The sequence below is a fragment of the Neophocaena asiaeorientalis genome, unplaced genomic scaffold, assembly GCF_003031525.2.
Source record: "Neophocaena asiaeorientalis asiaeorientalis breed wild unplaced genomic scaffold, Neophocaena_asiaeorientalis_V1.1 scaffold760, whole genome shotgun sequence".
Lineage (NCBI taxonomy): Eukaryota > Metazoa > Chordata > Mammalia > Artiodactyla > Phocoenidae > Neophocaena > Neophocaena asiaeorientalis.
In genome coordinates, this window is record NW_020174640.1 from 14,609 (window position 1) to 27,397 (window position 12,789).

The 12,789-nt window shown below is 40.0% G+C and overlaps 1 protein-coding gene across 1 annotated transcript in view; it reads right to left on the reverse strand.

The window, feature by feature from the left end:
- The window catches only part of LOC112408522 (transcription initiation factor TFIID subunit 1), a gene marked incomplete at its 5' end in the record, with an annotated part of 30,514 nt that overhangs the window by 14,530 nt on the left and 3,195 nt on the right, over nucleotides 1–12,789 (reverse strand). The window contains 13 exons of the mRNA XM_024758115.1: nucleotides 164–305; nucleotides 475–675; nucleotides 2,453–2,557; nucleotides 2,787–2,960; nucleotides 3,412–3,585; nucleotides 3,701–3,808; nucleotides 3,902–4,029; nucleotides 4,396–4,572; nucleotides 7,812–8,019; nucleotides 8,373–8,591; nucleotides 8,983–9,201; nucleotides 9,569–9,810; nucleotides 10,925–11,044. Of these exons, the coding sequence (XP_024613883.1) occupies nucleotides 164–305; nucleotides 475–675; nucleotides 2,453–2,557; nucleotides 2,787–2,960; nucleotides 3,412–3,585; nucleotides 3,701–3,808; nucleotides 3,902–4,029; nucleotides 4,396–4,572; nucleotides 7,812–8,019; nucleotides 8,373–8,591; nucleotides 8,983–9,201; nucleotides 9,569–9,810; nucleotides 10,925–11,044 (2,217 nt within the window). The remainder of the gene's footprint in view (nucleotides 1–163; nucleotides 306–474; nucleotides 676–2,452; nucleotides 2,558–2,786; nucleotides 2,961–3,411; nucleotides 3,586–3,700; nucleotides 3,809–3,901; nucleotides 4,030–4,395; nucleotides 4,573–7,811; nucleotides 8,020–8,372; nucleotides 8,592–8,982; nucleotides 9,202–9,568; nucleotides 9,811–10,924; nucleotides 11,045–12,789) is intronic.

The window sequence follows — 12,789 nt, forward strand, 5'->3', positions numbered from 1 at the left end:
TAGTAATCAGAGCCTCCATAATTAGAAGATTTGCTACCTCCTCTTGATGACTTTATTATTTTTTTCTACTTTACTAACTGTATGTTTATCCTTTTAACTGGAAGCCGTAATTCCTTTCTTGGAGAGAGGCAGAGAGGACATATAATCAGTCACAACTGATGACCTGTGCGTTTGAAGTCAGCGCAGAGCTTTAGCCTCTTCCGGATGCTGCTTTCTGAATGGGAAGGAAAGGCTTTTTTTATATCTTCCATTCGGATCCGTCGTGGCCGATCTTTACTCTTCCAGAACAGGCGGTAAATAAAAACCTGCCCAACAAACCGTATTTTTTTTATTTGGCAAAGTAAGGATAAAAGTCCTCCCCAGGGCCCCTTCCCCTGCTAATGCCCTATGTGTTTTGATCTTTCCTGGTGTGCCCCCAAGTCCACATATCCTTTTATGTACACCCAGAGCCCCTCCCTATCCTCTCATTCTTACCTGGAGAAAGTCTCGAATATGTGTATTGGCCCTTTTGGAGTTGGGCCCAGGAACTTCAAACAAGGGGCACTGCTGTCCAACCACAAAAATATCCACTAATTCCCGAATATAGTAACCTTGTCTTGTGCGAATGATAAGGAAATCACTTTCTGGCATCTTATGAAGATAAATTGGAGCACGAAAAAGGTTGTTCTCAAATGCCTAACAAAAACAAAAACACAAAAGTTATATACAGAGAAACCCTGGAAATTTAGTAAACTAATGAGAAAGGGAAATCAAGCTTGTTTGCTCTCTATCCCCATTATGCCATCTAAGGTCTATCGAATAACGTAAACAAATTATAACATGGAGTATCAAATGGGATTAGACAGGTAATTTTTTACCCACTGGCTACCTTTAAGAGTCAGTAGTAGGAAAACTACAGGATTTGGATTCAGATGACACTGGCTCTGCTACTCACTGTATGATGTCAGATAAATTACTTAGTATCTATGAGCTTAATTTTCCTCATCTCCAAAATGGAGACATTTAAAACGCCTATACCTCACACGATTGCTATAAAGATTATATATGAAAATCACTTTATAAACTTAACAAGTACCATACTATTACCCTAGACCTAGCATAGCCCTTGACATAATATGTGAGATCAAAACATTTGTTAAGTAAATTAATAAAAAAATAAAACAACAAAAACAACTAATGAATTAGAAAGTGTGCTAGAAAAGACAGACTAAACATGCAGGACAGAAACATTTGAGCTTCTTTAAGTAGCAGCCAGATGAGGATCAACTATCACAAGAAGCTGTGATTCTAAGGAAAGACTTTTCAAAAAAATCAGAAAAGTAGAAAGAGGGAGGATCTTCAATAGATAGGTGTGGAAAGAAAATTCTAAATGTGAAAAAGTTACAGGGGAAGGTAAAAAAGCATCTCTCTGAGAGACTACAAAAGTAGCCACAAAAGAAGGGGATGGACTGGTAGAAAATCTCAATAGAAAGTTACAGGGGTAGGAACTCCAGGAACAGTATGAAGGTGACACTCAAAATATGGTGGGAAATGGATTACAGATGTAAAGGATAAAAAAACAATGTGCTTTGTAGATGCTTTGAGAGAATAAGCAATAGAAACAATGGAATAAAGTAGGTACAAGAGCAGGTAAAATGGTTAAGATTGCCAAGAGAAATGAAGTGGGGTGGGTGTGGGGGGGAAACAAGGTAGAAGAGTGCTAAAGATTTCCTCACATCATTTGTGGACCTCTGTACATTGCCTTAACAAAATATGTAAAAGCTAGGTTACCAAAGAGCATCTCTATACCCATCAGAACAAAGAGGGGAAAAAACCATTTCACTACAGCTGGGGACTGTAAGTAGCACAGTTCAGGGTGGTTCAATACTCAAAGTGACCACAACTAATATAATCAAAACATACCCATCTTACACATACAAATTAAACATCCATAAATTAACTACCGTAAATTTTTTTAAAGATTTTTTTAAAACATGGACAATTTTTAAAGCCTTTATTGAATTTGTTACAATATTGCTTCTGTTTTATGTTTTGGTTTTTTTGGCCCCGAGGCATGTGGGATCTTAGCTCCCCAACCAGGTATCGAACCTGCACCCCCTGCATTGGAAGGTGAAGTCTTAACCACTGGACCACCAGGGAAGTCCCTATAGTAAATTATTAATCCCAGGTTGACTTCCCTATGACACCCAGATGCTTCTGGACTTCTTACCACTAGGTATTTTCAAAAAACTATTTCAAATTTAACTTACTGAATAACATAATAAGGAGCCAGTTTCAATAAGAAGATGCAAAAAATTTTTGTATTATAATCATTTTTAGTTTATATTGCTCTTTCCCATACTTAATGTATAAACAGTATCTCAATCAACTAGAATTGGTCCTTTTTGGGCTGACTAGCTCCTCATCTGTCAATTTCCTTAGGACAGAGTTACAACAGGAAATAATTCCTCACCTGCAGTAATTGTCCAGGATGGAGTGAGCCTAGAAAAGGAGATGTATGGCAGTAAACAGTTTCTCCATATTTACAATCTGGGGCTCCGGGATCTTTTCCGGGTTTCTATAAGGAATGCAGCAGACCCAGTTACTATCCCAGAATATAATCAATAAGCCTACACAAAATATTCCATGAGCACAGCATTCTACTAATAGTACTACCTGCAAAATGGATATCATTCCTTTCTCCCAATAAATTTCTAGTATAAAATAAGAAAATACACGTTCACATATGATCACTGGATATTTAACTACAGCTATACTAACAACAAAGATTTTCTGAGCAGACTCACCCGCTTATAGTAGTTTTTAATCTTGGTTGCCATGCCAACCTGCATCATTAATGGTCCATTTTCCTCACTATATTCTGCAAGAATAAGATCTCCATCTTTGCCTGTGAGGTCCTGAGGTGTGCGCATGAAAAACATCTCTCCACCACCTGAAGCTTGCCTCTCTTGTTCTCTCATCTGCCGAGAACAAAGACAATACAGTACAGCTACTGACAGGACAATAATTACAGAGTGACGTTGTTCATTGAGACATCAAGAACTTTTACTTGCCTTTTTTTTTTCCAATTTCATTGCAAAAATTTTCAAACATAAAGTCAAAACTATGAACACCTATTATCCCACCACTTAGATGTAACTTTATATTTTGCCATATTTGTTTTACCTGTAACTATCTCTCAATAGATTTTGCTTAACCGTTTTTCAAAGTTGCAGTTATCATGGTACTTCACCGCATTTTAACATACATCTCCCAAGAATAAGGATATTCTCCTAAATAACCACAGTAACATTCTATCACATCTAAGAAAATAAGTAATATCCTAGTATCATCTAATATCCAGTCCATCTCCCCCATTTGTACTCCAGTGTCTTTTATAGCTGTTTTTTTCTAACCAAGATTCAATCATACCTTAGCCTTCTTTTTGATGTGCTTTAGCAAGGGCTGGACTGAGTGGGGACCTGGCTGAGATAGTGCCCCAAAAGAGTACTTCTTTAGAGGTGGGCGATGGAACTGCCGTAGTTTAATGGGCCCCATGTGGGTGGGAAAGAAGGGCTGCCGCAATTCCACAGCAGGAATTGAGTGCTAAGACAGAAATACAAAGGTTCACATTAAACTCCAGCCTAGGCAAGATTTACCCATATCCTCCATCATAAAAAGCAGTGGTTCCCATTCACCACAGAAAAAATGCTACTTTTACCTGGATAATATTTCCTCCAAAGGTGCCTCGAAGACCCTGTTGCTTAGGGTAGTAATATTCATCATTGGAGAGATTCCATGGATCTTTCACTTCTGGCTGAGACATGTTCTAATGATAGATCATCAAACCTTAGTGAGACTACCCTTCTCCATTACCTTTCTTTGTTCTTCTAAACATCAAACCCCTTTTCCCTTCACAGACCTGCTGTGGTTCCTCCTTGATGACTCCCGTTTTCCCTAACAGAATTCGACTCTTCTTCAGAGATGATTCCTTCTTACTCTCCTTGGAGGGGGAGTTAGAAGTAGCCTCTTCCTTTTCATCTGGAATTTCTGAGGAAACAAAAGTCACCCTGGAGTTGTTATCCCTTAAGATTCACCTTTCCTAATGACACCTTTGCAATTCCTAACCAGATTTCTCATCCTTCTCCAGACCACTTCCAGTCCATAATCAACTCCAACCAAACTACACTTCTGACATCTCCAAGGTACTACTTTCCAACATTCCTATCTTATGAGTTTTCCCTAAACAATACACAAATACTAGAAACTGACAACCACAACTTTGCTCTCTCAAACTGCTATCAAGAAGCTTCTAGTCTTGACCTTCCCAACCCTTCTGATTTGCTCCTGCCCCCAACATTAGCAGAGCAAGCTGTCAATTATGGAGGAGAAACACTGACCCAGCCAGTACCATACCCAAAATGAGGTTCTCATCATTGGGATCAAGTGTCAAAACAGGAGGCTCCAAGAGCCGGGGCATGGCCTGAGCATCCCAAATGATATTGTCCTCCCAGCGTCCATATACTAGCTCCTCATTGTCAATGGGAAAAATGGAGTACCAAGGTTTGTCATCATCCAGGGTTGCTGCAAAACCTAGTCAAAACACGAGAAAACAATAACAAACAAAACATTTATGCCCCCTTCAGTTCTAGCAAAGGGAAAAGGAGCAAATGCTACTAGTTACTCATGTGGCTACTGAAAAGAAACCTAGTGGATACAGTGTATTTTTAAAAATGTTGCAGACAAAAATGCTCACTGCAATGTTTTTCTATAATAGTCAAAATTTAAACAGCTAAGTGTTTAATAATGGACTGATTAAATTATGGTAATAAATGATATGGTAAAATACGCTAACAATAAATGTAGTAAAATGTTATATTTAAAATACAATAATTATTGGTAAATTATGAAAACATCCAAGTATGACTGCTATGTAACTAATAAAGTGTTTAGATAGAAGGAAGGAAAGAGGTTCAGCTCCAGGTCAGCCGGCAGTCGCATCCTTCCCATGACCTCCGCCCACAGCGGGGCACAGGCCTGAATAAGGAACTGGGCGTGCTCTGCAGAGATTCGCAGCCTCTGAGGGCAGCAAGAGGCAGAGGTGCAAATGCTGGTGAAGGAGATGGGAGGTGTGTACGTGTCTGTGCTCTGGAACCTCACAAACTTCGGCTTCCACACTCTTCCTCTGATTCGTCTTCCCGAATACCTTCTAAAAGTTCTTGCCGTGTGGATGAAAGGCTCTTGGTGCGGCAGCCAGGAGTCAGTGCTGTGCCTCTGAGGTGGGAGAGCCAACTTCAGGACATTGGTCAACAAGAGACCTCCCAGCTCCACATAATATCAAATGGCGAAAATCTCCCAGAGATCTCCATCTCAACACCAGCACCCAGCTTCACTCAACGACCAGCAAGCTAGTGCTGGACATCCTATACCAAACAACTAGCAAGACAGGAACACAACCCCACCCATTAGCAGAGAGGCTGCCTAAAATCACAATAAGTCCACAGACACCCCAAAACACACCACCAGACTTGGACCTGCCCACCAGAAAGACAAGATCCAGCCTCATCCACCAGAACACAGGCACTAGTCCCCTCCACCAGGAAGCCTACAAAACCCACTGAACCAACCTTAGCCACTGGGAACAGACACCAAAAACAACGGGAACTACGAACCTGCAGCCTGCAAAAAGGAGACCCCAAACACAATAAGATAAGCAAAATGAGAAGTCAGAAAAACACACAGCAGATGAAGGAGCAAGATAAAAACCCACCAGACCTAACTAATGAAGAGGAACTAGGCAGTCTACCTGAAAAAGAATTCACAATAGTGATATTAAAGATGATCCAAAATCTTGGATATAGAATAGACAAAATGCAAGAAACATTTAACAAGGACCTAGAAGAACTAAAGATGAAACAAACAACGATGAACAACACAATAAATGAAATTAAAAATACTCTAGATGGGATCAATAGCAGAATAACTGAGGCAGAAGAACGGATAAGTGACCTGGAAGATAAAATAGTGGAAATAACTACTGCAGAGCAGAATAAAGAAAAAAGAATGAAAAGAACTGAGGACAGTCTCAGAGACCTCTGGGACAACATTAAACACACCAACATTCGAATTATAGGGGTTCCAGAAGAAGAAGAAAGAAAGAAAGGGACTGAGAAAATATTTGAAGAGATTATAGTTGAAAACTTCCCTAATATGGGAAAGGAAATAGTTAATCAAGTCCAGGAAGCACAGAGAGTCCCATACAGGATAAATCCAAGGAGAAACACGCCAAGACACATATTAATCAAACTGTCAAAAATTAAATACAAGGAAAACATATTAAAAGCAGCAAGGGAAAAACAACAAAGAGCACACAAGGAAATCCCCAAAAGGTTAACAGCTGGTCTTTCAGCAGAAACTGCAAGCCAGAAGGGACTGGCAGGACATATTTAAAGTGATGGAGAAAAACCTGCAACCAAGATTACTCTACCCAGCAAGGATCTCATTCAGATTTGATGGAGAAATGAAAACCTTTACAGACAAGCAAAAGCTGACAGAGTTCAGCACCACCAAACAAGCTCTACAACAACTGCTAAGGGAACTTCTCTAGGCAAGAAACACAAGAGAAGGAAAAGACCTACAACAACGAATCCAAAATAATTCAGAAAATGGGAATAGGGACATACATATCGATACTTACCTTAAATGTAAATGGACTACATGCTCCCACCAAAAGACAGAATGGTGCTGGGAAAACTGGACAGGTACATGTAAAAGTATGAGATGAGATCACTCCCTAACTCCACACACAAAAATAAGGTCAAAATGGATTAAAGACATAACGTAAGGCCAGAAACTATCAAACTCTTAGAGGAAAATATAGGCAGGACACTCTGACATAAATCACAGCAAGATCCTTTTGGACCCACCTCCATCCAATAAAGATGTTAAGAAAAAAAAGGGAAGGAAAAAGAAAAAAAACTATTTCTTAGATTTAAAAGACATTTTTGGTTTTCCTCTGAATTATAAAAGCAATCCAGATTAACTCAAGAAAATCTGGAAAACACACAAAAGGTATAAATAAAACTGCGAAGCTGTTTGTGATCTTACAAACTATAAGGAACCACTGTAAATCCCATAGTATATTCCCTTTTAGTAAACTTTCTGTTTATACAGTGTGTTTTTCTTTTTCACTCATGCAAACAGGGTATCAAATATGCCACTTCATATCTGGGTTTTTTTTTCCATTTAAAATGAATTTCCCATGTCATTAAACATTTTTATGAAGAGCTTTAAATGACGTAAAATAATATTACATTATGTGAAAAGCACAACATGTAAAATTGAATGAGCTCAGCTACATACACACACAAGACAGAAAACTGAAAGAAAAATACACCAAAATGTTAAAGCTGATAGTCTCTAGATGGTAGGATTACCAGTGATTTTTGACACTGTACTGTATCTTCACAGTTTTCTACATTAAGCATAGCATACCTTTTTTGAGTGTCCACGTGTATTTAAGAAGGAAAAAAGCAAATTGCAGAACGATAAAGATAAAGGGCCTTTGGAAACAAAAGTAGACTATAAAGATAAAAGCATTGTTACAGTTCAGAAAGATCTTTAACTTCAAAGTAGTTTTCACATTTTTCTAATGAGAAATCAGAGTCCAACCTAGTTCATTAACAGTGTAAAAAAAACATTACAGACTAGAATCAGGGCTCAGATCCAAAACATTTCACTGTCCCTCAGCAGCCAAGATGACAGCTAAGCCTACTTAAGATGACTGAGATGAAGGACAGTTTGTGCTGGACACAGCGGGCATAGATGCACACCTTGTTGAACATTGTAAGCCATGGCATTCCTAGTCATGCTGGAAGGAAGCCAGCCTGCCAAGCTTGCACGCTGTGGTTTTGTCCCTTTGTGTTTGACATCCTCGCCATCCCAGATGATATCATCCTCCCAATGCAGCTGTGTCACCATCAGGAAGTTTTCATCAGCCAGAAGATCAGTGCCACTGCTTTCCTCAAGTTTCCTGAAGTCCTACACAAGTAGGAGAGGAACAACAAATCCCTGAATGGTCACTTGTCAGAGTTCCCACTCCAAATGCCACAAGAGATACATCAAGTGTGGTCCCTGACTTGAGAGAAGAACCTGATAACAAAGGGGTATCTGCCTCTTCCCACGCCTAGTCTGGCACAGCACTCATCTCACAAACAGAATCCCTGCAGTGGGGCCAAGTTGCCAGGGTGATATACCACACCAAACAAAAGGCTTGGACACCTCAATCTCCCACCAAGGAAACCCTACCCAGTGTCTCCCCGGTTGAAAAGTAAAGTAAAACTGATAGGGCTCTGGGCACAGTGATTCCTTTCTTACATACCAGTGTTACTTACCTCCATCATTCTACATTTCATCACAGGTTCAAGTTCCATCTTTCTCAGTTTGAAGCCATAGTCAAACCCACTGCCATCTTCAGGAACACCCAGCATATCATACCACAGTCTAGCAGGACCATAACGCCACTCAGCCACTCTTGGCTTAGTGTCTGTCACTTTATCTGTATCTCCAGTTGACTGGGAAAACTTGGACTCCACAGGAGCCATCATTGTGATCTGTAACAGAATAAAGTAGAAGGGGAGGAAGATATCCTGATCCCAGATGCCCTAAGGCTACAGGGAGTTAAGAGGCAGGAGGGGAACTTAGAGGAGCCATAAGGATGATTCTTGAACAGGACTGGAGTTCGAATGTAAACAATGGAGGTATATCATGGCATACTCTATCATTCAACTTTCCTACTCATCAGTGTATCACCATCTGCCTGTCCCCAATACTTTTCTATTGCAACAGGGAAGGGACAGCCACTGGGATTGAAATCGTGATTACTTAATGATAATCAGCACAGGACACTACCTGCTAAGGTATCATTTTCAATTTAGACATAAGCTAGGGAGAACTCATTTGTTCCCCTCTTAGGTCTTAATTCCAGATCTCTACTTTGCCTACTTCATCATCAGAGAGACACTGCTCTGGAGGTGGTGGTGGAGCGTAGTCGTAGTTCCACAAAGATTTCTGGTTGACTTCTGATTCTACTGAGCACTCCACCTCCTGGATCTGCTCTTCCTGTATTAGTTCACGGTGCTTCTTCTTCCTCTTTCTCCGAGCACTCCGCCAAACAGATGGGACATTCTTCCCTGGTCCAAAAAGACGTAGGAAGCGTAACACCTAGAACACAAAACGTGCTTCTATGTCAGAGACTCAATGTCAGATAGGAAAACAGTAGCTCTGAGTCTGGAAACTCCCTTGAGGATTCCACTCAACTGTGAGGGAGGGATCAAGAAATGCTGAACTCAGATTTATAACATCTGCCAAGAAAGTAAAATGTTCATTAATAATTTGGATTAGTTCTTTTAAAACAGAAAGGACAATTTCTAATGAGAACTATATAAATCACATGTACTACCAATGCACAAAACTTAAAAAAAGGAAACCTTTAGATTCTACCCATTCCATATTCAGTATCTTAACAACACAACTCAGTATCTACAAGAGGGCAGTCGTTTGCAATGTGGACATTCTCCATAGAAAGTACCTTCCCAGGACGAAATTCTGGGAAAAGTTCTGTGACACTCGGCAACAGCTTGGTGGCATCATGCTGCATAATCCCAGCCAATGGTAGGGTCAGCTTTCCATCCTCAGATTCTGCCTGTGTTGCTTCCTGAGGTCCCATCTCAGATTCTGAGTCAGAGGAACTACTGAAGTCCACTTTCTCTGAGGCCAAAGAGGAAGGGGCAATGATGGAGGGCAAGATGATGCCTTCTCCATCCTCAGACACTGCAACAAGGAAGAGAAACCCCTTTGGCATGTAACTGTGAGCATATTTCCTCAAATTCAGCCAACACCCACTCTAGGCTTAAGCATGGCTCAATGGCAGGGGATACAGTTCCAAGCACCCAGATTACTAGTAGGCAACCCAGAAAACTCATTCCAACTCATTATCTCCCACCATCCCCAACTCACCTTGTACCTGGTACCCTGGGGTTGTGATGAGAGAAAACAAACACTATTACTACATTTACTACTTTCTGTGAGTATATTAGGTTAAAGAAATGTGACCAATAGAAAAATTACATAACACTTTTACACCAGTCAGGCCTTGTGTCCGATTCAGGGACCCATAAACTGGAGAGATTTTTTAAGCCCACAGGGTAACAATGAAATTATTTAGCATAAAATAAGATCTATGCCACAAATGCTACTTAGCCTGCAGACTAAAAAGAAAATGGCTTAAAACTCTAATAGGAGACACTTAGGTTGACATAAGCCTCAAAATACAGGAGATCAAAGATACTGCTCTTCCCCAATCTTCTAGCCTAGAACAGGGTTACTTACTGCTGTTGCAGACATAGGAATAGGTGAGACGATCCTTAAAAACCCTGCCTTTGAAATCTCTGACTCTGACAGGTGGCTCTAAATGATTTATACACATTCTAGGTGCCTTCCTATTTAATCATTTATTTTAAAGAGAGTCATCTAAACGGGTAGATTCCAAATACCAGTACAGATCAGCTGCATCAGAAACTACTTGGGGGAATTCTCTGAAATCCCTGAGCTCTACCTCAGATCTTCTGAATCAGATTCTCTAAGGGTGAGAGTCAGAAATCTGTATTTTTTTTAAAAGACTCGAGGTGATTCTGATGGGCAGCCAGATTTGAGAACCACACTGACCTAAACTACTTTTTCTTGAGCGCATGTTAAAATACTGTTGTCAAATGTTTTAAAAGTAAAATTTCCCTTTAATACTGAAATTTGAAAATTGTATGAATCACTTCTAGAAGTTGTGTCCTTTCCTAGCAGCTTAATTTTAATAGCCCACTATGAGCATGCCAAAAATTTGGACCAGGAATGGAACTTGCTCCTCAGACAAAAACAGACAGTCTCTACTTACCACCAGTAATAGCATCCTGGTCCTTATCCTTCTTCATTGGTCCTGGGGGTGGAGGTGGAGGAGGCATCAACTTGCAATCAATGTCTTCACAATCAGCATCATAGTCATCCTCATCATAATCTAATAAAACCAAGAAAGTGATCTCCTCAATATCCAGAATGTCACACAACAGCCTTGAGCTCCCTTGTCATTCAAGAATTTAAAGCACCACATGAAGAACTAGGCAGATGCCTTGACAACACACAAGAGATACAGTTTCTGCCTTCAGAAAGAGATGGCACCATATTGCCAAGTGCTGTGAACACCATGTATATCTCACACAGGAATTTAGGAAGCTCCCAAGAACTGTTTAAAACCTTTGCTCCTTCTCCTGGTCAAACCCTGTTCCTTTATTTTCATGCTACTCAATCTCATAACTGAATTGAACATTCTTCTTTCCTCTGTCAGCTTAAGACTGGACTTTTTCCTCACCTCCCAAGTCTCTGACACATTTTTTTCTGTCTACCTTCTGTAGTCTGTTATTTTCACTACCCTTTAACCAGTGGCATCACTCAATACTTAGTCCTGAACACTATGCTTTTATTCCTCTATACACGCTCCATTCCCTTTCTAAAGAATCACCTTTATCCAGACTAAACTCAAATCTGTTAAGTCTTGCCCTGACTTAGCCCCTCTACAATTGCACTGCATGTTCTGCTGCCTGAAGAGCTTTTCCATTCATATATTCAACAACTGCATTCCGTATCACACTGAAATATCCTTCAACTCTTTTAAATTCCCTTTTGTTACTATCAATACCACCTCCATCCTCATTTTCCCAGCTTATGATTTTAGCCTCCTGTCTCCTTCATCAATCTCTTACCCCCAACACACCTTTTCCAATCAATCATTAATAGTAGTCATTATAGCAACTTCTATTCACTGAGCTCCCATTATGTGCCATGTACTTTTACCTATTTTATCTATAATCCTCCCAATAATGCTACAAAGTAGGAATTATTCTGAGATACAGAAGCGAAGTGACTTAGGGTCATACAGTTTTAAGTGACAAAGTCAGAATTCAAGCCTGGTTTAACAACAAAGTGTCTTTCCAACACGCTTGCTCACTCACCAAGTTCTACCGATGTTTTATCAGCAACTCTCAAGTCTGACACTGCCTATCATTTTCCACAATTGTCACCCTATTCCAGACCTTGATAACTTTTGATAACTTTACATCTAGCCCACAAGAACTGTCTCCAAGTTAGTCTGCCCCTTCACCCTTTTTCTAATCAAAACCCCAAAGCAACAAGCATCACTTTTCATTTAGGAAGGAAAGACAACTAACATTTATAGAGCATCCACCACCACACTGTTCTATGTAGGTGCTTTCATACCATGTGATAATGAACTTGAATTCCCACCAAAGTCCTATTAATGAGGTAGGTATTAATACACTTATTGCAGAAAGAAAACTGACGGATTATCACAAATGAGAAATCCAAGCCTCAGAGACTGAGCAACTTTCCCAGGGTCAAACTAAATATGGAGTTGGGACTTGAACCTATGACATTCTGACTCCAAAGTCCATCTTCTTTTCATTATACCATCCTGCTTCTTACTCAACAATCTATATATCAGTTTACAATCCTTTATGGCAGCAAACCCCAAGTAATGCGTACATAAAGGTGCTGTCAAATTGCTCTGTGGTTGGTTCTTACTACTTGGTGTATGTTTTCCACTCCTTCCAAGAAAACTTGCTGGCCAATTCCCCCCACACTACTTGCTTATTTCTATCTCCCAACCTTTATGCAAGCCATGTTTCCAAACCACAATGCCCTGCTGCGACCTCTTCATCAAACCTTATCTTTCAAAATTTTACTCAA